At 42.6% G+C, this 23,806-nt stretch overlaps 2 protein-coding genes across 14 annotated transcripts in view; one reads left to right on the forward strand and one right to left on the reverse strand.

Moving 5' to 3' along the window:
- Positions 1-15,087, forward strand: part of Gas2 (growth arrest-specific 2) — a 133,621-nt gene extending 118,534 nt beyond the window's left edge. For 12 of the 13 annotated variants that reach the window (XM_017589558.3, XM_063271101.1, XM_063271078.1 and 9 more), the window contains one exon: positions 10,827-15,087. In XM_017589558.3, coding sequence (XP_017445047.1) covers positions 10,827-11,045 — 219 coding nt within the window. In that variant the 3' untranslated portion in view covers positions 11,046-15,087. The remainder of the gene's footprint in view (positions 1-10,826) is intronic. The other variant, NM_001127504.1, reaches the window with a different exon arrangement.
- Positions 15,088-16,565: 1,478 nt separating this feature from the next.
- On the reverse strand, positions 16,566-22,256 carry Svip (small VCP interacting protein). Its single transcript, NM_001271084.1, has 4 exons — positions 22,082-22,256; positions 20,337-20,387; positions 19,830-19,940; positions 16,566-17,408 (listed from the first exon to the last, which is right to left on the reverse strand). The coding sequence occupies exons 1-4, from the start codon at positions 22,133-22,135 to the stop codon at positions 17,394-17,396; spliced, it is 231 nt and encodes a 76-aa protein (NP_001258013.1). The 5' UTR covers positions 22,136-22,256; the 3' UTR covers positions 16,566-17,393.
- Positions 22,257-23,806: the final 1,550 nt, after the last annotated feature.

Genomic DNA, 23,806 nt, shown 5'->3' on the forward strand with positions numbered 1-23,806 from the left:
TCAGTAAAATAAGGACGCATGCACCGTCTTCTCTGCGACAGGCCCAGGGCTCATGACACTCTTTATTAAGCAGCAGTTGCTTAGTAAATGCCGTTTGAAGAGTGAATAAAGAGTAACCTAATGGTGGGCATTGAAAGGAGGACCTATGTGACCTCCCAGCAATAAGGACGACTGTGCTCTTGCTCTTCTTTAAGGTAAAGGAAATAAATACCGACAGCACAGATTCCAGGTCATCCTCTATGTTCTTAGAAGTATTCTATTCTATTTGGAAAAAACACGATGCTGAGTTAGACTGTCACATGTCAGAGAGAAAGAATTATGGTCAGGCCTCCTTTCCTGAACTCCAGTGTATGGAAGGTTTTCCAGGGAAGGGCATCCTACCTCATAATACAACAGACAAGAGAAAATGGCTAAGGCTTGGATTGAAGATGGCTCATGCCTCTTTGTGACCTTCCTGATGTAGGCTCACCTTCCAGGAACTACAGAAGCCACTGAACCCTGCTCATCTGTAACAGAGACAACTTAAAAGTAGGATACTTGGCTACAAATCCTGACCTTAACACCCTCTGACCCCATCAGTGCTCTTCTGCAAAGGCTTATCAGTGCAAGCTTGATACCAGTGTTCAGGAAATTATTAAAATTATGTTACAATAAAGAGAAATTTAAAATCTGATCCATGCAGAGAAGACCTACTTTTGCTGTATGATATCAAAAGAAAATTGGACATAAAAACAGCTATGCAAATGGACTTCAGAAGGGAAATAAAAATAACAGCAGGAGCAGAAGTAATAACAAAGCTGCAACATGGAAGAATGGCAGGCAGAAATAGCTACCACCAGACATCAGACAGATTCCAGGTAAAGGGAAGAAAGGCAAGGAGATAAAATTAACTTCCTTTCCAGGGGCGTCCTGGGGCACAGAAGAGATGCAGATGAAAGGGTGGCAGGCTGACATTTGAGAATGAAGAGAGGAAGACTCTGAGAAAGTGCACAAAGGGGATTTCTGTGAAACTGTGTGAGCTGGAGAGACATGGAGAAAGGCAGGCACTGTCCTCTCCATGGATGCCAGAAGAATGGAAGGAGAATGGTAGGTGTTAGTGTCACATGATAGAGACCCTTCCTTCTGAAGGAGTCCACTGAAGGTCCACCTCCGCTGCCACATATCAGGGCTGAGGTGTTGTGGATCAATAGCTATAATGTTGATCATGATCGAACCAAGAACCAAGCATGAAATGGCCATGCCCATTACAGAGGTCTGCATTAATAGTAGTATGTCCAGAACAAGAGAAGAGGGGCTTCCAGGTATGGAAATAATCAAAGCGATTTTAACCAGATTATAAAATGTTTGCTTTGATTTTGCTGTACAAGTTGGTTAGATACTAAGGGATTGTGTACATAAATAAACTTAGAGAAAGTAAAAAGGAGAATGCATTTAGGACAGGGAGAGTGATAGGGTGAGGGCCACTGTACTGATAGCTCAGTGGCTAAGAGCACTTACTGCTCTTGCAGAGGATCTGGGTTCAGTTCCTAGCACCCATGTTAGGTGACTCACAACCACCTCCTACTCTGGCGCCAGGGTCAGATGGACTATTCTGGCCTCTGCCTGTGCCTGTGTTCATATGTCTGTATCCACATGCAGACACATACTTAAAAATGATAGATTTAAAGAGAGACAATAGAGGAAGGACCAGAGTGAGTTGTTCCTCTTGTCATCTTTACCCAGAGGCTTCTACAGGTAAGGGCATGGTTCTTGCGCAACAGTGTGGGCACCAGTTCTGTTAGCAAGCTAGAGACGGGTGTGCTGAAGAGACTGTTAAAGTGAGCAGACATGTTACTGAGGGACAGCTGAATTGGAAGGAAAGCTAGCATGCTCAGTCATGGGAAAGCGTGAGTGTTCCTTCTTTATCATTATCACAGTGAACAGGCCACCAGAAAGCCCAGGACACTTCCTGAGCTTTGTGACTTTGCAAAGAGGAACATGGTTTTTATTGCATGGAACAGGTTGTTGGGGAGAAAAAGGAAGTAGGTGACAAAACCATGTCTTAAGATTTGTAACATGTGGGCTGGGGAGATGGTCTTGCTGTTAAAACTTAGTACTGTTCCTGCAGAGATCCAAGTCAGGTTCCCAACTACAGTTCACTTTCTTTGGCAGCCAAGGGCATCTTCACTCACATGTCCATGTATACACTTAGATACATACACACACACACACACACACACACACACACACACAGAGTATGTTTTAAAATATTTTTTAAAATATATTTTAAAATTTTGTTGATATTTATATCTTATTAGTTTGTGTATATGGGTGTTTTGCCTGCATATGTGTCCGTGTACCACATGCATATGGTGACTGAAGAGGTCAGAAGAGATCATCAAATCATGTGGGACTGGAGTTCCACACAGTCAGGGGTTGCTACATAGATGCTAGGCATCAAACCCGTGTCCTCTGCAAGAGCAGGCAGTCCTCTAGCTCCACCTCCAACCACCACAACATGAAATCTACATAAAATTACATATTCTATCAGAGACAGGAAGTGAAAAACAGGAAGTAGTTGTATTGTTCTGACCCACCATAGATGGACAAATATGAAATGTTTCTGAAGTGGAAAATAAGGAGACTGGAGTGTGTTGTGTTTACTGTACAAGCATAGAATATAAATAGAGCATTTCTGAAAGTTCACATGTGTATGTCACATGACTTTGCATGCATATGAAAGCCTTGAGGAATTCAAGGGTAAAAGTGTGGATAAGAGAAATGAAAAGTCATCAAATTACAAAATAGAAGACCTGATGAAAAGTGTACATGACTAAATAAAAAAAAATTACTGGAATTTCTAAATGTGAAATAAATCAATAGCAAAACAAAACAAAACAAAACAAAAAAACCCAAAAAAACAAACAAACAAAAAAACCAGAACAAACAAACAAAAACCAGTCAGTGTAGCTGTTCTGACAATCTGTGTCTGAAAAGTGAATACTGGGTTTCTAGGATGCTCCCCAGAGCCTGAGTTACGTGCAGCATTATAAACAGGGCTGTGCCTTCCTCCCCTTGGGAAGCTGAGAGGCCCCGTGGAACAGAAGTCTCATTTATATGCTAACACGTGACCAGCCTCCGGAGAACAGATTCTCAGTTCTCTGTGCTTTGGATGCGAGAAGACTGAACAATGTGGAGAGCACTCCAATTTTCACCCACTCCCTTGGAGAACAAATGGAGAGATAAGAATATGTGATAGACTGGATTCTAAGCAGATAAAACTATGTAGATTAAACAGTGTTTTCAGCTATATAGAAGATGAAAGCGAAGTTCTCGGTGTTATACATCCATCCTCTACAGTTGAACTCCCTGTGCCCAGTTGACTTAGGCATGTTAACCAGTTGTAGGTTTCTGTGATGAGTGATGAGAGACTCATTTCTCTGTGGGTAAAATGATAAGAACTTAGAATTCAGTTGGTAATTATACTAGTTTAGGAAAGTGGCAGCCGTAGTTTCTCCTCACCAGGATGGATAGTTAACTAAGTTTGCAGTTCCAGGAACTCTCTCCTAAGTACAGTTATACAACTCTTAACCACCCCTAAGACATGAACACCATCATCTTTGGGTATATCTTGTTGTTCTGGCCATTGTTATGGGTCATAGGTTTTATAGCTGGGTAGGAAATGTAAAAAATAAATTTAAAGTACTTTCAAAAGTCTATATATACAAAGGAATTGTATTCCCATATATTGCTTAATGAGAAATATTTATCAATTTCTTCTGAACTCATGAATTATCTAGTGGTCAAGGCTTTGGAAGAATTTGCCAATGAATAGATTCTAGGCTGAAAATGATTTAGAGATGGAGTTAGATAAAAAACAAAACTTTGACACCGAGAAAACTAATAGGGCTAAAGAAACCATGGTGAAATGGAGAAGTGGAATACTGGTCTTGGAATGAAGTGGGGTGGAAGAGAAATCTTAGGTATATAATGTGAGATATACCTTACAGAAAATGGGCGGGGCACCTCACATCATGGATTTATCTGAGGGTGCTCAGGTAGTCTCTGTGCTGATGGGAAAATTCAAATGATGAGTAATATTAAAAATAATCAGAAAACAAGCAGTATCAGAGAAGATTTTGTAACTCTCAGTTCCATTAATGTGTTAAGTAGATTTGTGATTAGGTGGCTAAACTGCCTCATTATCTAAACCTCCTCAAGCTTGTTGAAGGGAGTCAGATCTCATCATTAGCTGGTAGTGACTCCAGAAGTCCCATCTTTACTGTACGTGCCTAGTCGAGAGTATACTCGGGTGGGGTAGCACAGAGCTGGTTGTGAGAATCCCACGAGGCTAGGGAGCAACTTTCCAATGCACTGAGCAGTAAAGGTCCACGTCATCACTGTCTGGGTTGGCAGTGAGCACGTGACCGCATATTGTCTGTCAGGCCGTCTTCCATCCTGTGCCCTGGCCTGCCCTGGGTGACAGTAACTCTGCCTCAGTGTCTGTGGACTCAGCCCTGCTCTCTCCTGCTGTGCTGGCACATTTAGTCTAACAGCCCTGATGCAGTGTCTGTCACGCCATTGTCTTTTCAGCCACACATCTCTCTTCATCTCATGGAGATGAGGGGCAGCTCTAAACCTAAGCCTTCTGTAGTTTCCAGGAGCGGCTTGTCTCCCTTCTTTAGAAACACCTCCTCTGTGGCCGTGGAGAGTCAGCCACTGGTTTCCTCCCTTTCCTATTAAACTCTTATGCAGTTCTGAGAGTGGAACCTGGGGCCCAATACATGCTGGGCAGGCACTCTACCTACATTGCAATTTTAACCTCCAAATTTCTCTCTTTTTTTCTTGTGACTTTAGTTTTTAATGAATAGATGGCTTTACTCATTGCCTTTCATTTGGATGGATCACTGAGTAGAAGGATCTTTTAAACATTTTGACAAAGTAATATTTTGGTTGCATTCAGAAATACCCACATTTCCTTGTTAGTGACTTCCTCTACTAAAATCACCAACAAGTTCATAGTGTTTTCAGAGTATCTGGACTACAGACTCTGCTGCTAACATTCGAGAGCCAGCGGGACACTGACTGGACACCAGTGTTGTGCAGCAACATTGCTTGGCACTGAGCTTTGGCTCTGCCCTGGCTTACACTGGAAGAGATTTCAGAGTTGGATTTGAATCAGCAAAACCTTGTGTCATCCAGAGAATACTTTTGTTTTGGAGTGTGTGTGTGTGTGTGTGTGTGTGTGTGTGTGTGTGTGTGTGTGTGTGTGTATTTCTTTGTTGCTGCTGGAGTCTGGCTCCATTTCTTGAATAGATTCCTATCTTTGCAGCAGCTTAATTCCTGTTCTACTTTGGAATAAACTGACTGCAAATCCTTCTATAAAATCCTTCCCCTTCTAGCAGCAGTGTTTCCCACCTCGTTGCTTTCACCGCACTGACTGTCTTATACAATATTTATTATTACATTGTCTTCTCTGTGTCTGGTAATTAGATTGCAGCTAAGCCTTCTTAATTGCATCTGGGGCAGAGCTGGGTGAAAGGATACCTTACATAGGGAGGCAACAGAAACTGACAGGAGCTGATGTTAATGCTCCCACACAGTCTCCAGCAGAGGCAGCTAGAACATTCTGCCCATCCTCACTTGTATGTTTTCTGTGAGCTGCTTGTCTCATACTTGCTTCCAGAAAGAAGCTTCAGGAGACAGATGTTTCTAAATGAGCCTTAGACACATACTGTTCATCTAAAAAGGAAATAGCAACAACAACAGGCCAGAAATATTTTCTTTCAAGCCTTAGTAGAATCTTTGTGACATAAGACCTATTCCTGTTTGGGGCTGGGTCTCACCGTTTGGGGCACTACAGTAATTCAGCCATCAAATAAAGGCATGTGCACTGCATTGGCCTGTGGGATCATTTTACAGAGGAAACTAGGCTGTACCACTGGGCATCAGAAGCTTATGTGAATCCTTGAGTCAGGGCTGAGGCTCCAGTTCTCTCCAGACAGATGTAACAGCAGCCTGCCAAGGTGAAGCCCGTGTGATAACAGAATGAAACAAGCGAGTGTCTTGATAAGGTGTGATTCTGTAGTTGCCAGAACGTTCAACTTTCTATATTTGTTAAGTACCCTCTGTACTGCACACATGGTGTCTTCGTGTTTACCCATCAATATCTCTGTCTAAATGAATGTGAAAGGGAATATCCCGTTCAGAAGGACACTGGGGACAGGGAGAGTTAGGTAAATGTCACGATCAAACAGAGTCAGTGGTGGTCACAGCTTGACTGCGACTGAGCGAATGGTAGCATCTGCTCTTACTCCTGTTACTTGTCTTCTGAAGTTTATGGCGGAAAGGGTGTGAGCATCAGAGGTCTCCTGGGGTCTTAACAGAAGTAATAAGCATCGGGGGACGATTTCCTGAGCCTCTTTATTTGGGCTGTGATTAGCTGTTTTATAAAAACCCAAGATGAAACCCTCACCTCTGTGAAGTAGGTGGCAAACATCATGCTTTGTCACCAGTGCCTGAGCTTGTCCTGCAGCCTTCTGACCTTATCACTTATTTTGAAAATCCTGCCATCAAACCGTCTGCTGAACATCTGCTGTCTTGTTTGTGAATGTGTCAGGGAACCTGAGGCAGACAGCTGAATTCCCAGTCGTCTAGTTGTAGCATATGTCATTGCAGAGTGACGTGAAACTATGGTAGAGTTTGCAGTCCTATAAATTACTCTAATGTTCTCGGGAGAACAGATGACTGACTTCTAAAGACAATATTTGTGCTCAATTATGATGCCTTGTAAAACTACACAGTGAATGGGGTTGACTAGGCATTAGGATGCACACAGTATCTCAGAATGGAAAATTGGCGACCCACTTCTTGTAGGCAGTTCTATCAGACGGTTGCCTCCCACTCCAGTGGAGAACAGATAACAGACAGTGTTGAAATGCGAGCCTCCAGGTCCATAAAGAGAGAAAGGCTTCCTGAAAGCCACACTGGGGCTTGTCATGGCCTTAGGTGGGAACACAGCAGACAGTGGAGAGCCAGTCTCAGAGGTGCAGCTGAGGCAGTGGAGTGAAGGATGCTCCTGTCGGAAGGCTCCTGTGTCCTGGGGCAGAGGGTGGGTTAGTGAGAGCCAGGATGAGAGCAACACGGAGTGTACTTGACCCATCCTCCGGCTGTCTCGATGTTGGCAGGCACCAGGAGGGGCAGAGCTAGAGCATAACGGATTTGGCAGAGTTAACCCAGAAAGGAGAAGGAACCTGAAGCATTTCGTAGGGATTCTGAGCTGGGACAACATGGTCATTCATGCAGACCCCCTCCATGATGGTTACTAAACAAATCTATCAAATATGAGCATGAAGCCTTTAATGTTGTTTCGTGCATTGAAAACTGTTTTGCGACTTGGTATTCTTCCTGTTTTTACTCTGAGGAGATTTTTTGGTTGTTGTTTATGTGACACAGCGTGGTCACCTTGACCATTTCCAGTACCCCCTGATCCTTTTCTGGCTGTTTTCTGTGACTGCTTTTGTAGTTTTGTCAAATGTAGTTATCTGTGATCTACATGTAGACTTTCCTTTTAAACGTAGAGTGAGAGAGTGAGCTGGTGGCTTGTTTCTATTTATCAGCACTCAATGACTCCAAGAAGAGGAGAGAAGCATTTTTGGTGCTGAAGTTCTTGATACCTACATATAATCTGACTCTAGCCTGCCTATTCAGGCTAGATATTTAACCTGAAGTAGTAGCCTTCTTTCTGACTCTTATTACAAATAAAGGCTGGAACACTGAGTCCCTTGGAAGGGCAGAGGCAGGGACACGTGGTTGTGAATGTGTTTTATCCTGTCACTATATGTGGACGCTTGTTACTGAACAATTAGAACCATAGCCAGACAGACTTTTGAAAGTAAACTATAATAGGGTATATCTATAAATTATTTTAAGCAAGTTGTTAATCTGTGCCAACTGTTATATATTGCTATTCCTGATATCAATGATGACTGTGTTGGGCTAATTTTCTGAGGAATTGGCCAATGATTAGAAGGCACAACAAACAAAGTCTAGATTGTGGAAATAATGAATGCAGTTAAGAAAGGGCCTTTCTTCCCATGCTGCTACTCACCACTTTCTTATGTATAAAGCAGAATTATATGGCATCATTGTTTAGGCAAAGTGAGTATATATTTGAGAGCATCGTATAAGTTTGCTATTGGCAGTGCTGTGAGATTGCTGATACGTGATTCCAAAACTGGGAGCTCAGGTGAGATTAAGGGCAAACAGCAAAGGAAAAAGCACCACAGCAGGGCTTATTCCAGTCAGTGCTTACGGGGGTCAGTCAGTCCAGTGCTTACGGGTGTCAGTCAGTCCAGTGCTTACGGGTGTCAGTCAGGAGCTTTTGAATCAGTTGAACCTGGGGGGCGGGCAGAGAGCACTGTGGAGGGAGGAATGGGTGGCAAAGACTGCCCACTTCATGGTGGACAGAAAGCCTAGAGGGACTATGAAAGGGGCCCTTAGTGGCCCATCTCCTCTAAGAGGCTCATCCTCCTGTATTTCATTCCCTCTCTGTAATATCATCCTGTGTTGAAGCTATCAAAGGACTAGGCCAGAGCATCCAGGAGGAGCAAGCTCAGAGAAATTATGTCTGCTTAATTTGTTTTTAGGTTGAAATGTAGGGGTTTTGTTCTTGAAAATGTGGTGGTACAGGACTCTCTTGAAAACAATTACATACTTAAGTAAAGGGAACATAGGATTTAAATCAACGGAATCAGGCACCTGTCACTGTGACCTTAATATCTTCATCCCATACTTGAAACTCTAAGGTTGACCACAAGCACATTATAGTGAGGTCTAAATGTAAGAAATCCTCCCATGAGACAGCCCTGAGCTTCTTATCTCACAAAGCATTTGACATATGGTGTGGTGAAAGGGAGGCAGGAGAGACGATAGTGCACTCGGGCCCACCTCTCTCCATCACAGGGTGGAGCCAGTGTTCTCTGAAGTGTGAAGTATTAGGCAATATGTGTGTCCAGGGACCACGGGGCAGCTTTCAGAGCTGCTGCTCTTCAATTTTCCCATGCATTTTGTTGTTGTTACTGTGATAATAGCTTAGGTTGGGGCAGAACAACGCACACGTATGCACACGCACGCGCGCGCGCGCACACACACACACACACACCTTGTTTCAAATCAAAAGAGAAGTTTTTTACAGTTCTGAGAAAAAAATCAGGGGAAATTTTTTGAGAAAACAAATTATACTGTTGATTTGACTTGTGTTACCAATGCCCCAGTTCTTGCTTTGTCAAGTGTATCTAAGTGACTGCTGCACCGTAAAAATATTTTATAGACACTTAGTCTTATCTATCACTAAAAGGGAAGACTGTTTTTCCCAATTATGGGGTAAGCATGCTTTAATGTAGGGCTGCAAGATAGCATCTGTGCACTATTTCCTTTAATGGCTTAGGAAGAGGAGGATGGCCAGTCATTCTTTGAGAGAATTGCCTCTCCTGCGATTGCCTTTGGAATGCAAGAAAAAAACAAAGATCAAGATCTGTGAGGAATGCAGAGTCAGATTTCAAAATGAGGAAATAAAGACATGTGTCCTCTGCCCCATGTCCTCACAATCATTAATGGACAGTAGAACTTGGAAAAACATAACTGTTTCAACAGTAGGGCCTGGCATTAACACCCCTTTCCTCTGCTACAACCAGACTCAGGGTCCATGTTCCTCACGGAGGTAGTCAAGTCCAGTACTCTACATTGACCATGTCAGGACCGTGAGCCTAGAGGACCTGCAAGGGTGTTTCCTGGCTGTCCTTAGCTGTTGGCGGTGACAACAGTATTGTGCTAAGATCCCCATCTCTGTTGCACAAGAGGAGAGGAGTGGTTTATTCCCTGTGTTCTCCATGCAGTGGACTATATTTCATATTTCCATTTTGCAAGCTTCTGAAGATTTGTCACAGAACCTTCAGAGAGTGTTTATGTGATGAACATACTCTAGGCTGGAAAGGAGTTTTCACTTTTACCCAGAATTAAAAACTCTCTGGGGGCTGGGGACGCAGCTTAGTTTGTGGAGCTCACATGGTCCCCACCCTGGAGGTAAGTTTGTTGTCTTTATTGGTTTGAAGTGTGTGTGTGTGTGTGTGTGTGTGTGTGTGTGTGTGTGTGTGTGTGTGTGTGTGTGACTTAGTTACTTAGTTTTGTTTTGGCTTTGTTGATTTATTTACTTAAAAGCACTGCACCCTTCCAGAGGTCCTGAGTTCAATTTCCAGCACCAACATGGTGGCTCATGACCATCTGTAAGGCTTTGTTGATTTTAATAGGTGTATTCTGAAGTTATTGGGAAGACTAGTGTCAATGAAAAACAAATATATCGCTCCTTGAGGTGACTCGGAACATGTCTCACTTTTTTTCCGAGTGCATTTTCATTGTATTTTGCAGCAAATGGTTTGTCGCTGTTAACATCATTTATTAACATTATCTCAAAACCAGAGACTTCTGTGGTCTCTTACGTTCTGGTGGAAAGGGAAATGACCAGGTGGAAGGATGGAACTGCGGTGTGAGCCGCGGCAGTGGAGAGTGGTCGTGGTCCATTTTGAAACACAGCTTCCATATGCATCCAGAGAAATATACAGAGATGCTCTGTGCCACATGAAAGTTAGATTCCAGCTATTTTCCTGGGACTCATTTGCACACAAGTTTTGTTTCACAAGCCTTGTCCCAAGCAGTCACTGTGTACCACATGGATACACAAGGGCGATGGAAATGAGGCAAGCCATGCTGATTTCACTAGACCTGGGAGTTGCTATAAGGTCTGGTGCACACTCTCAAAACCTGACCACTTTCCTGCCCTTTCCTTCCAGATGCTGCACAACAAGCATGTGATGGTCCGTGTGGGAGGAGGCTGGGAGACCTTTGCAGGCTACCTGCTGAAGCATGACCCCTGCCGCATGCTGCAGATCTCCCGTGTGGACGGCAAGACATCCCCTGTCCAGAGCAAATCCCCAACCCTGAAGGACATGAACCCAGATAATTACCTGGTGGTCTCTGCCACCTACAAGGCTAAGAAGGAGATTAAATGAAACTCATCTCTGAAAGAGGACTCATGCAATGGCCTGTGTCCATTCCACAGTGTAGTCAGTGTAGTTCCCATGCTCTGAAAAACCACACATCATCAGGTAGGAAAATACTCAAAAGGTAGCACTATTTATTTTTAATGCATCTGTAGAACTTTGCCTATGGAGAAAAATTCTAAACTCAATGAAATCAGACAAATTGTATGCAAATCACTATTTCTTGATATGTGAACAAATCATGTTTAGAACAAACCTTATTAGGAACTAAGTACTAGGTACTGCCATTGAAGGTGATCATGACTAGGAGACTATATTTACATATATGGGTAGATCAACAGAAAGTGCCTGCTATATGTCTGTGAGCTAAAGCACCCCAGAAACTTTTATAATGGCAGGATTTTATAGCTATTTTTTACAAAATGACAATGTGAAAATGTGCTACTAAAATTGTCTGACAGCACTATACATAGTACAGAATTTCCTCAGCCATAATACTTAACTGGAAAGGCCACTTCAGAGATGTTTACATTGACTTGGAAGATTGCCTTAAAATTCATCTCTGATCTCTGACCAAACCAACCTCTGGGGTACTTTTGGATGTTGCCTGTGCAGCCCCTTAGGAGTAGCCAGTACCTTTCATACACAGAGAGGCTGTGTTTAGGATGATCACTTAGTGAAACGCACATGCCTAAGCTAGCACACATCCACATTCCGATGTGTGGACTACACAGTCAAAAGTTCATCCACCTTGTGACTTTGTTTATTTCAAGCATTTTCTTACTAAGAATATATATCTTTAGTTAGTCTTATTCTGCTATGCCGTCTCATGAAGTAAATTCATGTAGTGAATGATGTTACAGACTTGTATACCCAGGACAGGGCTGTATTGTATCAATGAACAGCAAGATATTGTCCACACTGATTTAAAAATTAAAAACAAAAGGTTAAAAAAAAACCCACACATTATCTGTCTCTGTATCAGCGCTTCACTCCTAAATAAAGTTAATCTTCAAAACTACCAATTCCCCAGCAAATGTGAGGAGTGTCAAGTTACGGCTGTGTAGAGAATCTGCACATGGGAAGGGGAATCAGGTGGTGTTTGTTCACAGTAGCAAATAATGTTGACTTGAAATTCTTTGAAATGGTGGAGTTGACTTACTTCACTATTTTCAAACAAGAAAATCCATCTTCCTTGCTGCCAAACCTCAGAGAAAGCATCTGTATGTCATATGACCAACGTAGTCGACTATCCAACCCATCTATGCATGACGAGCTCTTTAGCAGGTATGGTGTATGCTAGTGGTAGTGGGAAGCTGCCATGAGTTTACAAAAGCATTTCAGTGAGAAACGAAAAATGAAGAAAGCCTCCAGCTCTTGTGCCAAGTAAGATGATCTTGACATAACAGATAACATTACTGTCTTTTGAAACATACATTTTAGTCACTCAATATTATCAATTAAAATCAACACTAAATTTTGCATTGTTATTGACACTCTCTACAACTTTCTCCTGCGTTTAAATTTTCCTTTCACTAATGAAAATTTAGTTATAAATAAGTGTGGCTTAGGAAAAAGAATAATATGAATCTCAGAGTATGAGTTATTGTTTGGTAATCCCTATGGTCAGTTCAGTATGGTTTTGCTGAGATAAAGCCAAAGTGCCCTTAAAGCTGTATTTCTTTCTGCAGACTTCAGGAAAGAATCCATTTCTTGCCCTTTTTGACCTTCCAGAGGCAAGCTACAATCCTTGGCTCATGGTAGCAACACGGCATGACATTACTTAGACCTATCTCTTTACATCTAAAAGTCTTCAGCTCCTAAGACTCTCTGTGATTAGATCAGTTCTGCCTAGGGTTAACCTTTTAAAATGCCTTATTAAGGCAAAATGACTCAGAGTGATAAGGTTAGGAAATGACCATACTCGGGGGACCTGGAGGATTATTAGATGTATATGATACCCACTGAGGTCTTTCAAGTGTGTCTAAGACTGTGTTCAAAACTGACATTGAGGACTTGCTGATAGCTGATCCATACCAATAGGGATATAGAAAACTAGGACTGCACCCCAAAGGACATGATCAAATATAGATGTCTCTTACTGAACTGTGAAGACTTAGGAGGTCTGCACCAGTTTCTTAGCTAGGGTAACATACAAGAAAAGATGATAGGGAAGAGATAAGGATTAAAGATCTGACTATTCCTGTAACCCTATGGAGAGCAGCGTCCAAATAAACAAACAGAGACAAGGCCAATGCCAGGGGGCAGCACAGCCTCTAAGAGACATGCTGAAGTATGGAGGGCAGCAGACCTGTACAGTACCTGCACCCGAGTTACTAGAAAAAATTCACATGTTCATTTTCACCATCAATAAATTTGCAGTGGTAATTCTTTGATATCTTCATTGAGTATTGCTTTGTGGTCAGCCAAAACAACAGGCACAGGATAAATATGCAGAAACTTCTACCCACCTATATAGCTCAAAGGTAGGAATATTATAAGAAAAATTCCCCAGGTTGCAGTGCTCGCTTGATAAGTCGCTGGACAATTTATCACTAAGAAGAAAATTTCCCTTTCTTCCATTAAAATACTACATAAGTCAAAGGCAGTATCATGAACGCAGCCAGTGCTCTTCAGGATCTAATGTAAGTGGCACACACAGGATAAAGCCTTCATGTCTGTTTAGTTTTTAGCCTGTGATAGTCACGTTCTGATGCAATGTCTGCATAAACCAGAAAAGGAAGAATGGGACAATAAAAAGCCACATTGGAGAACTTAGACTTTGGGTTGTGACAACAAATAAAAAACGACTTCAAAGGCCTGCTGTACATACCAGTGGCTTTTATAGGTAGGTTTGTGTTAATGGTGCTGTCTTTTATGTTTGATGATTGGTTTTAGAAAATTAATATATAGGGGGTTATTACCATATCTGAGTTAAGTTACACTGTGTGTGTGTGTGTGTGTGTGTGTGTGTGTGTGTGTGTGTGTGTGGAGAGAAAGAGAGAGAGAGAGAGAGAGAGAGAGAGAGAGAGAGAGAGAGAGTAATGTATGAGGAAATTTGAGGTTTTTACTTAGATAATTAGAAAAGAAACTTGCAACTGGTAACTGCTTAATATTCTGAGAATAGCAGACCATAAAATACTTAGCTCTAAATAGGACTCCCCCTCCCACTCATGGATCACCATGAAAAAGGGGCAGAACAATTGTAAGAGAAAGGGGTGGTGTTGAAGACAAGGAAACTATTTTCTGGACAGAGCAGGGAAATTGCATATAAGAAGTTACAGCTTCTATGACACTATCCATGAGACCTGTGCAAGCTCAAGTGAGACAAAATCCAAGCAAGTTGTGAGATGTGAACACAAAGTCCCACCCCTAAACAGATGTTGGGAGAAGAAGAGTCAGTTTTAAGAGTGACTTTTGGTAGGTCACTGAGCCTCCAGGGCAGCCCCCACAACCAAGAGTACCTGGGTAGCACGATTGGACTCCATGGTTAACTTAAAAAAGGAAAAAATGAGGACATGAAGTTGAGTGGATAGGAGCTGGAAGTGGATCTGGGGGAGATGTATATAATAAAAATACATTGTGAAATTCCCGAAGAATTAATAAAAATATTATTTAAAAAGAAGCATATCCCTTTTCTCTCAAAACAGGAGGGAAGCACATGCACCTAATTCTTGCCAATACGTTAAATTATATACTTTATTCAAAATTGACAAGGTAGATTTTCATCTTCCAAGGACACAGTATAATTCTTAACAGTGAAAATAAGCGAAATTTCTGGGTAAACATAAATTCAAATTTTATGTCAAATTTTCATGGTTCTAGGGACGATGTGCAGAGCCTCTTTACAGCTCTTTCCTTTTTCATCTAAAAGCAAGAGTAATAACACCATAATAACATTTCTTCTTTACAGGATGAGCAACATGGCTCCCCCAGGCAGTCATTCGTTAGCTTTCCATTATTAACCCGAGAATGGGTGTGTCCCTAACTATGAAGACAGCTCACAATTTCTTTAAGATGGAGTAGAAACATTTTACTTAAAGACATGGCCAAAGGGAATTTTATATAAGAAGGTGTATGGATGCTCATATACTCAAAGACAATGCAGAGTACATAATATTGGGCTCAAAATATATTAGAAAACTAATAAATCACATTCTAGATATAATCATAACACAAACTAGATAAAAGACCTATTTACAGATGTTTCTGAAACATGCAAGCAGTCACAGAGACCTTCTGTAATTATATATGTAACTCTTTTATCATCAGCTATATCAGTCTCAGAATTACGATTAAGACTGAAGCTTGCATACATTGGTTACCATTTTGCATCTGATAGTTTTTCTTAGGTTTTAGCAACTTGGCCATAACATTTGGAAGCTACATTCAATGTTATGTTTTGTTATTTACACCTTAAATAATAGAAAACTCACCTCTACATTACTATCCATAACATAAGCAAATTGTTTAGATGTATATGATTTCTAATAGCCATTTCCTAGTTTCTTATCAAGCATCCTGTTTCCTCTTTTCACTCACATTAATGAGATTCAAGTCACCATTTAGTCCCTGTGATATGTCTAGCCTTGGGGGAAGTCTGAGCACATTATCATATCTGTGGGGTGGGCCATAGACATACACATGGCCTCGGAACAGCAGAGGCAGCCAGCCAGCAGCCGCCAGAAGCAGTGTATTCTAGTTATCCCAAGCAAGGAGTAAACCTGTATGTCACTTGTCCTCTAGAGTAGGGAAGCATGCCATTAGGTAATAAATGCAGCACCAGCCACTGAACCAAGCCTTCTCTTTGCATAAGCCACGTTCTTAGACAAAGGGAAGAGAATGTGATGTTGGTGCTAACAGGAGGAAGGCTTCCGATGAAGGCTGTTGTATGCTGCCCCTCTTCCCACTCAGCTGAGACAGCCTTCCTATGTCAAAAATATTACTTATGAAAATGAGCTAAAAATTACTTCTATACTTTCAATCACTTCAATCCTCTCAAAAATTACGTCCAATCGTCAACTTACTGATGATGATGCTGTCACTGTCACTTATGAAGAAAACTGAGCTGATGCAATTCTGTCTTGCCTAGCTATTCAGGAAACATTCTGAATGATAGGAAAGTAATGCTCCAGTCATTGTGAGACCTATATTATAGCTCCGATTCTTTCAAAAGAACATGTGTGGCACACTGTCGGATACCTGTGAGAGGGAAGAGGAGCCACCCGCTCAGCTTCTCTTTAAGGCTGTGACTGGGCCTAGTTCACTGAGGTTCTTGACTGGCTAGAATCTACAAATTCTAAGGCAGGGACCGGATGTTGGCACTGAATGTCTTGGCAACCGTAGCAGCCGCCTCACACACTTACACCTTGCCTTATTACACAGTAAGAAGAAAACAAGTCACAACGTCATAAATCAATTGTACTTAATGGAGATCTGCACACCTCTGGTCTGACTCCCACATCAAGTTACCTCCTGATACCTCCACACTTTGACAGGCTTGTACTTTCCAAGTACAGGCCTTACATATTTCTCTTTCATACTTTTATTGGTAACACCATGTCTGTATAGATCTTACAATGATTCTAAATAAATACAGAAGAATAAAAATGCTTGGGAAATTTGGAGAGATAAAGTATCCCTCATCATCTCCAACCTCATTCACGGTTGGCCTCATCCCTTCACTACACAGACTTTCATGCGTCTAGTAGGACACATCAGCAGGTCACTGAGCTGACGTCCTCCTGACATGTTTAATGTGATATGCCTTAGGTACAGAAAATAAATTAGCAGACAGTCAACATTTGCCTACGAATATTCATTTCTTAGTGGGTTATAAAAATAAAACTTCCTTTGCCTGAAGTCCTTCAAATGCATCTTCAGGATTTTCCCTGATGATCAATCAGCTTAAAGGCACTAAGTCTGGGAGCTGAAGTCTTCCTGTCTAGTGAGAGAGAGACCGCAGGCTGTACCACATGACTCTAGGGAGCAGGGCTACCTATAAAGCAGAGGTATGGGAGCATACTCAACACTGGGGATATACGTAGGACCACGACACGCCATGCATGTATACCTTTTGGATCCATATTTTAACTACAAAAACTGCAAAGTTACTTCCTACGAAAGAGAAAATAGATGTAGGCAAAGTTGAATAGAATGAAAAGTGGGCTATTTAGTAAGTTTGGAAATAAAAATATTACCAATATCTTTGTATATTTAGTATATTTAGTTTTAGGATCACACTAAAGGGCACTAATGATACAGTCTGACTCTTTGTAAAGAGGAGGCATCAGCTGAAACCCATCGACGGCAGATGCTGGAGTTGGTGGCAGGATTCTCCCCCAGGTAGAATATGCTTCATGACACTGTCCACTAAAAAATAAGTGAAAATATACAGGCATCAGTACGTTTTCATTTAAGTTATGGAATGGTAGTCTAGTTGACAAACAAGAAATTATGGGAATGCAAAAAGGACTTTTTGTAAATTGCCATGAATAATCCAATTTTATATTACAGACAAGAGTCTGAAGACAAGGGCTTAAACATACAGACAGGACATATTTTTGAGCATATGATAAAATGGTTGCCTTGCATGGACTCTGTTCTCTTGAATGGACATCTCTGTTCTCTGCCCGAGGCTTCCTCGATGTGCTGGGATGTTACACCCTGGAACGGGGTGGGGGGAGTGGCCAGAAGAACCGGTATCTTGCTACTGGATTTCTTCCAGTTCTGGAACTACATCAGTCATGTTGTCCCCAAGAAATAGGGCCCAGAGTGTGCTACTTTCCAGTGGCCCTCCTCGGAAAGGGCCTGGCCCTTGGAAGTTGTCCTGACCCAGAAGCTGTTCCCAGATTTCTGTGTTGTCCCATAAAGCTTGCCCATAAGTAACAAACCCATGCCATAGACCTTTGCATATGTGAGTGGCTGTTCATCAGACTGAGAGGCTGGCAAACACAGAGCCTGCCTCATGAGCTACATCCTAAACACTCAACACACTCAAGGGGGAAACAGCACCAATAGAGCCAAAAAATGAAAACAAAAAACAAAAAGGGAATCCTTTCTTCTTGAGCTGGACCCAAAAAAAGAGTAGTTATTAAATAATTTGTGATAAGATCTTCCCCTTTCTTGAGTGAGAAAATACTCTATTTGTTGTTGTTTTTAGCAAAGTTTATGAAGTCTGTGATAAGTCTTAGAAAATCCTCCAAGACAATAAATATTCAGTTTCTAAGTACTACTTTCAAACTGTATCCAAGAAATATTTAGTGCTAAATATTTGTAATCATTATACCTTTACAAAACTACAGATAGGAGTGAACTGACGGTTCCATATTACAGGATTTATTTGAAGCCTAAATACTGTGTGTCTGTGTCTGCAAAAACGAAGCGCAGGGCTAGAGAGAGAGCTCTGTGGTACACAGCGTGGACTGCTCTCCTAGAGGGCCTGAGTTCGTCCTCAGCATCCACACTGGGTGGTTCACCACCTCCTGTAACTCCAGCTCCAGGTGATCTGGAGGCTCTCTGGCCTCTGCGGGTATCTGCATTCACCTGACATACCCCTCCCTGCATGTACACACGTAATTAAAAATAATAAAATGAACATTTAATGATGTGGCAGTCTACGACACATTTGGGATATAGTCTGTGTTATTTAGGGTTTTTAAACAGTTCTCTACTTAAGAGTTTCTTTTAAGACTAGTGTTAATACAACATTGGAAATTCTCAATCTCCATGTTCTACTCCAGCCTCAGGGACACTTCATATTCACAGGCACAGCCCTGGCTGAGACCTCAACACTGCACTTTGACTACTGCTCTTATATTAGCATGTCCTCTGGCGGGGCTGTGAACCCTGGCGTGGTCATTGATCCTTTCTTTACGCCTCAGAGCACCATCCCATCCATGCCATCTCTGGGGACAGGCAGATAATGGGGAGGAAACATTTTCCTCATCCTAAGAATCTTCCTGGCCTATTAGGTCCTCCAGGCCATGCACAGAACAAGGAGGCACTGGAGGACCAAGCCCCTGTCTATACTGTGTTCCTGTTCCTGTTATTCTGGAGGCCCTAACACATTTTTTTTTAACTTCTCCACGTAAGCTCTGGCCAGGTGGCTACAAGGGACAGACACACTCTCTGAAGCTGCTGCTTAGAGTGGCCAGGACTACCACACAGTGGGCAGCATTGGAGCACGGAGAGATGGCTCACTCCCTTTGAGAAAACCCTACAGCTACTTTGCAGCTTGGCTCACTCCCTTTGAGAAAACCCTACAGCTACTTTGCAGCTTGATGCTCACGACAGTTTACTAAGGAAATCAGACAGATTTCGTAAGAGAAACAGCACAAAAAGAGAAAGGATAGCCCTGGAAATGGTTTTGGTTCTGCGCTCCTTCGAGAAGCCTCATGTTGTAGTAACATGAGACCTACAAGTAACACGAGGCCTAGTATCTTTGCAATCTACAAGCTTCAGAATAGAGAAGCTTCAGATTTAAGAAAGCCTTGAAGAGCAAAAAGTAGGCTTGCTAGGCTATCACATGTGAAATAAATGTTTTCTTAATTCTGACTCATTCTATATTGCTTTTTTTTGACATATTGTTGACTAGCATTACATATAAAACTATTAAGATACTGTGCTAATAAAGAAAATCTATGATTTCCTTTTTAAAGAAAGAAAGCAAATCTATTCTTATAATATCAAAATAAGTAAACCCTTCCCCTAGCCTCTGCTCCCTGTTTTCAAGCCACTGGAAGCCCGGCATTCCCAGGGGAGGGACTGAATGGACTGCCTTGGGGTACTCACTCTAAGTCCCCCTGCTGGTGGCCCTGATGTTTCCATCTGCTTTTCTAATTGTTCTTTCTTCTTTTTCTTTGCCTCCACCGACTGGATATCCAAAATTCCCCGAGATGCCGCCTTCAAAAGATTCAACAAGGGGTGATTACAGGGAGAAACAGAAGTATCTGCTCTACTTTTCGCTTTTCCTTGAAGAGCGGGAGTTGTTTGCTATGGCAACCTTACAGAAAGCACAGCCATTCCTTCATTCCTCATAGCATAGCAGGGTTATCCCGAGGAAGAATGCCATTGCAAGACAGGCTTAAATGCAAGGTCCATCTGGGGATGTTTTCCCCAGAAAATGATGCAAATGCGTGCAGTTCACCGGTACTCGGACATCATTTCCCCGAGTGGTTATCTTTGCATATGGAACTGTGTGTGCCATCAGGCACTCTGCCTTTAGAGCCTGGGAATAGGACAGACACCTGCAGAAAGTAAACTGAACTCTTTATCGCAGGCCAATTACTGTACTCTCACCTCCTTTTGCCTTCTTTCTGCTGCCTCTGCCAGCTTTGCTCTTTTCTCTTCCTAAGAAAAGAAATGACATGTTTCAAAGGAAAAGTCAAACAGCAAGGACCCCTTACACACCATTACTTTAGAGGGCAACAAAAATAATAATTTACAAGTCGAAACGGTTTGTAAAGGTTTAGTATGGGTGCAAATGACCTCACAAAAAAAGGCACTGTAAGAGCCCACTCAGATGTTCTGGAACTATAGTTCCAGATGTTAGTTACGTGAGGGACTGTAAGTACGATTGCTGGATCCACGGGGATAGCCTGAGCATTCAAAAAATAAACAAGCTAACCTGGAATTCTATCAATATTGCAATATTTATTAAATAGTTGACTTTCTGAATTCCATTCTCTAGAACAGCAAACCAAACTAGCACACGTGACAATAAATACCTTGTCCTACAGAATACTTACTTCTTGTAACAGTGGGGACATGTTTTTTAAATGGTGTTTAAACTACAAGAATAGGAATATAATTTGAAAGTTAGTTAAAAAGGAGAATGATGAAGGCTGGACTTTAGGGGAGACATTTAGAAGCAATGGGCCTATCTCCCTGTGTACCATGGGGAAGAGAAAGAAGAGAAACTCAGAGGCACTTGACCCACTTCTGAAACACATGTTCTTTTCCTATGCCCTTTACTTCTTATTTATAAAGTCTTTAGATATATTGAGACAATGAATAGCATTCTCTTGAGGTGTGGCTTTAACCATTCCTTCTCCACCAAGTACACACATTCATCGATCACAATGATTGCGGCCAATTTTCCCAGACACTAAGAACACAGCAAGAAATGCAGACACCCATGCATACAAAGCTTGACTTTTGATTAATGCATGGAAACAAATGTAAGCAAATACACAAACATGTAGCTGAAGGGAGTAATCACTCAGGAAGAGATATACTAATCTTGGTGGATAAGGAATAGGAGGGAGGCTGCTGGACATAGAGCAAGTTAATTTAGGTGGTCAGGGAAATCTTAGGTGCCAAGTGGCCCTATGGTTAAGGGCAGAGAATGGGAAAGCAGATGCCATAACAATTGCTGGCAGAATGCTATTTTTTTCTCATAACCTAAATAAAGTTAACAGCATTTTAAAACAACAGCAGCCATAAAGGCAAGTTGAACGTATTAAACAGTTACTTTAGTATCTATAACCTAGTGGCTAAGGGATTAACATACTTCCCTAAATCCCTCATTTCTTCAACTAATCTTTAGCTACCCGGAGAAGAAGTGATGTTAAAAACATGTTAGATTGTTATATTATCAAGTACGTGTAAAAGATATTAAAATAAGAATATTGTTATAGCATAAGGCCTGCTTAGATTAGAATAAAAAAAATGACTGTCTTCACATAAAATTATCCCAAATACAGCACTACTGGGAATCTACACCTAAACGTACTCCTCGTTTGTGTGGGATTCAAACCAGCTGTTAAAAACTGAGTAAAGGGAAGACACGGCTTAATTAAATATCCACTAAATGGCGAGGGGAGCGGCGCGTCCAAGACCTTCCAGGTACAGCTGGTACAGACAGGAGAAGAGACACATGTCAGCAGTCCCTCGGAACAGGCCAGTCCCAAACTCTCACAACCAAGGAGGGTCCTTAGGACAACCTAGTGGAGGGTCTGGAGGTCCGGCAGGTGCACCTTCCCTCTGACTGCACTGCAACGGCCGCCGCGAGCAAGACTTGCACGGGGAGACCGGCTACTCACCGGGCTCGGGGATGGCGGTGCGGACTCCGCGGGACACGGGAAGCACAGCCCCATGGGGGACGCAGGCACCCTGGGCCGGGAACCCGAATCCTGGCTGGGGGCTGCAGCAGGCCCCGCCCAGCAGCAAGCCCCGCCCCCACCTGACCTGCTGCAAAGCTCGGCCCCGAGCGGAGACGGGCCTCGCAGTAAGACCCGCCCCACCTGAGGAGCCAGCCCCGCCCCTGTCCCGAGCACCACCGCAAGCTCCGCCCAACTTTAAGCCCCACCCCTGTCCTGCCTGAGGTAGACCCCGCCCTAATCGACTTAGCAACAAGCCCCGCCCCTCAGGGCCTACGGCAAGCCCCGCCCCCAGTGCCAACCTGCTCTGCCCGACCCGGCGGCAATCCCCTTTCATCCGGTCCAACATCAAGTCCCGCCTCCTCCACAAACCCCACCCAATAGGGCTTAACAGCAACCCAACCCAGGGATTTCTCTCGGTAGCCTTGAAACCTTCCTATGGCAACGCCCCACCCATCTTGCGGCCAGCCCCGCCCCTTCAGTGCTGCTCCACCTGACTCACCCATTTAGCTGTCTGCCAGCCTCTCCAAACGAAATGTTCCACTCCCATCCCCTTTCCCTCCCTCCCACTCCCGGCAGGACTCTCGAAATTCCACGCATCGTTGCCCCACTGATTAGCACCTTCAGCGGCTTTGCGGAGCCCAGTCCACGCCAGAAGCTCTGCGCAAACGTATTGGGCATGGGTAGGCACCTGCTGAATCCACGCTAGGAAAAGTAGGAACCCTGGCCTCTGAGACTTTGAAACCCGCATTTCAAGGGTGCTGTCTGTTACCGTATTAACATCTTAGTAAGGTCAGTGCTGTATCGTTGAGATGGCAAGATGAGAAAACTGTCATATAGTCCGGTCTCAGAGGCAACCTCTTGCCACCCACGCCCCCACTTCCGGGCCCCATGGAAACGGGGAAAAAATGCACCCAGAAACAACAGTGAAGTGCGGCTCAGATTTTAATGACCTTAAGACTCCCCTGCACCTGGTTAAAATTAGATTTAGAGGGCGCTAGAGCCAGGCCTATCATTCATGTCCAGTGCGTGTCTCTCCACATCAAGGCTTTGTGGTTATTCTGACAGTCTGTATTTCTCAAATGTAGTTGTTTGTCCTCAAAACAAAAACAACAAAACAAAACAGAAATCCTGCGTGTAACAGTTTCTGTCTACCAGGCTGTGTACCGTGGTGGCATTTCCTTTTCTCATTTTTATTTTTTCTTTCCTTCCTCTTCTTTCTCTCCGTTTCTATTTTTCTGGTCTTTTCATGGATTACCACTAACACATATTACATTCAAGTGGATAAATGCTTCCATTTCCCTTTGGTAATCACACAAACTATTATTGGAAGTTGCTGCGCTTTAAAATAGTACAAATGTATTTCATATTTCTGTTTCTTATGAACCTATGAAAATTTCCCCTCACATTATCCACTCATTGTTCTGAGTTGCTTTTTTTTTTCAAGCAATTTCCCATTTTGTTAGTTTCATGTTTTATAACTACAGAGCACAACTAACAGGAATTCATCTCAGGTGTAAGATTACTGATTGCTTTTTCCTTCGGCTTGACCCAACTCCGATTTCTTCCTGATTGTCTCTGACCTCCCCATTCTTAAAAAATTTACATTAGAAATCTTTCAATTTTAAATAGTCCTCTGTCTCTTAAGATGTTCTTCTCCTGGTCTCT

Source organism: Rattus norvegicus, chromosome 1 (assembly GCF_036323735.1).
Source record: "Rattus norvegicus strain BN/NHsdMcwi chromosome 1, GRCr8, whole genome shotgun sequence".
Taxonomy (NCBI): domain Eukaryota; kingdom Metazoa; phylum Chordata; class Mammalia; order Rodentia; family Muridae; genus Rattus; species Rattus norvegicus.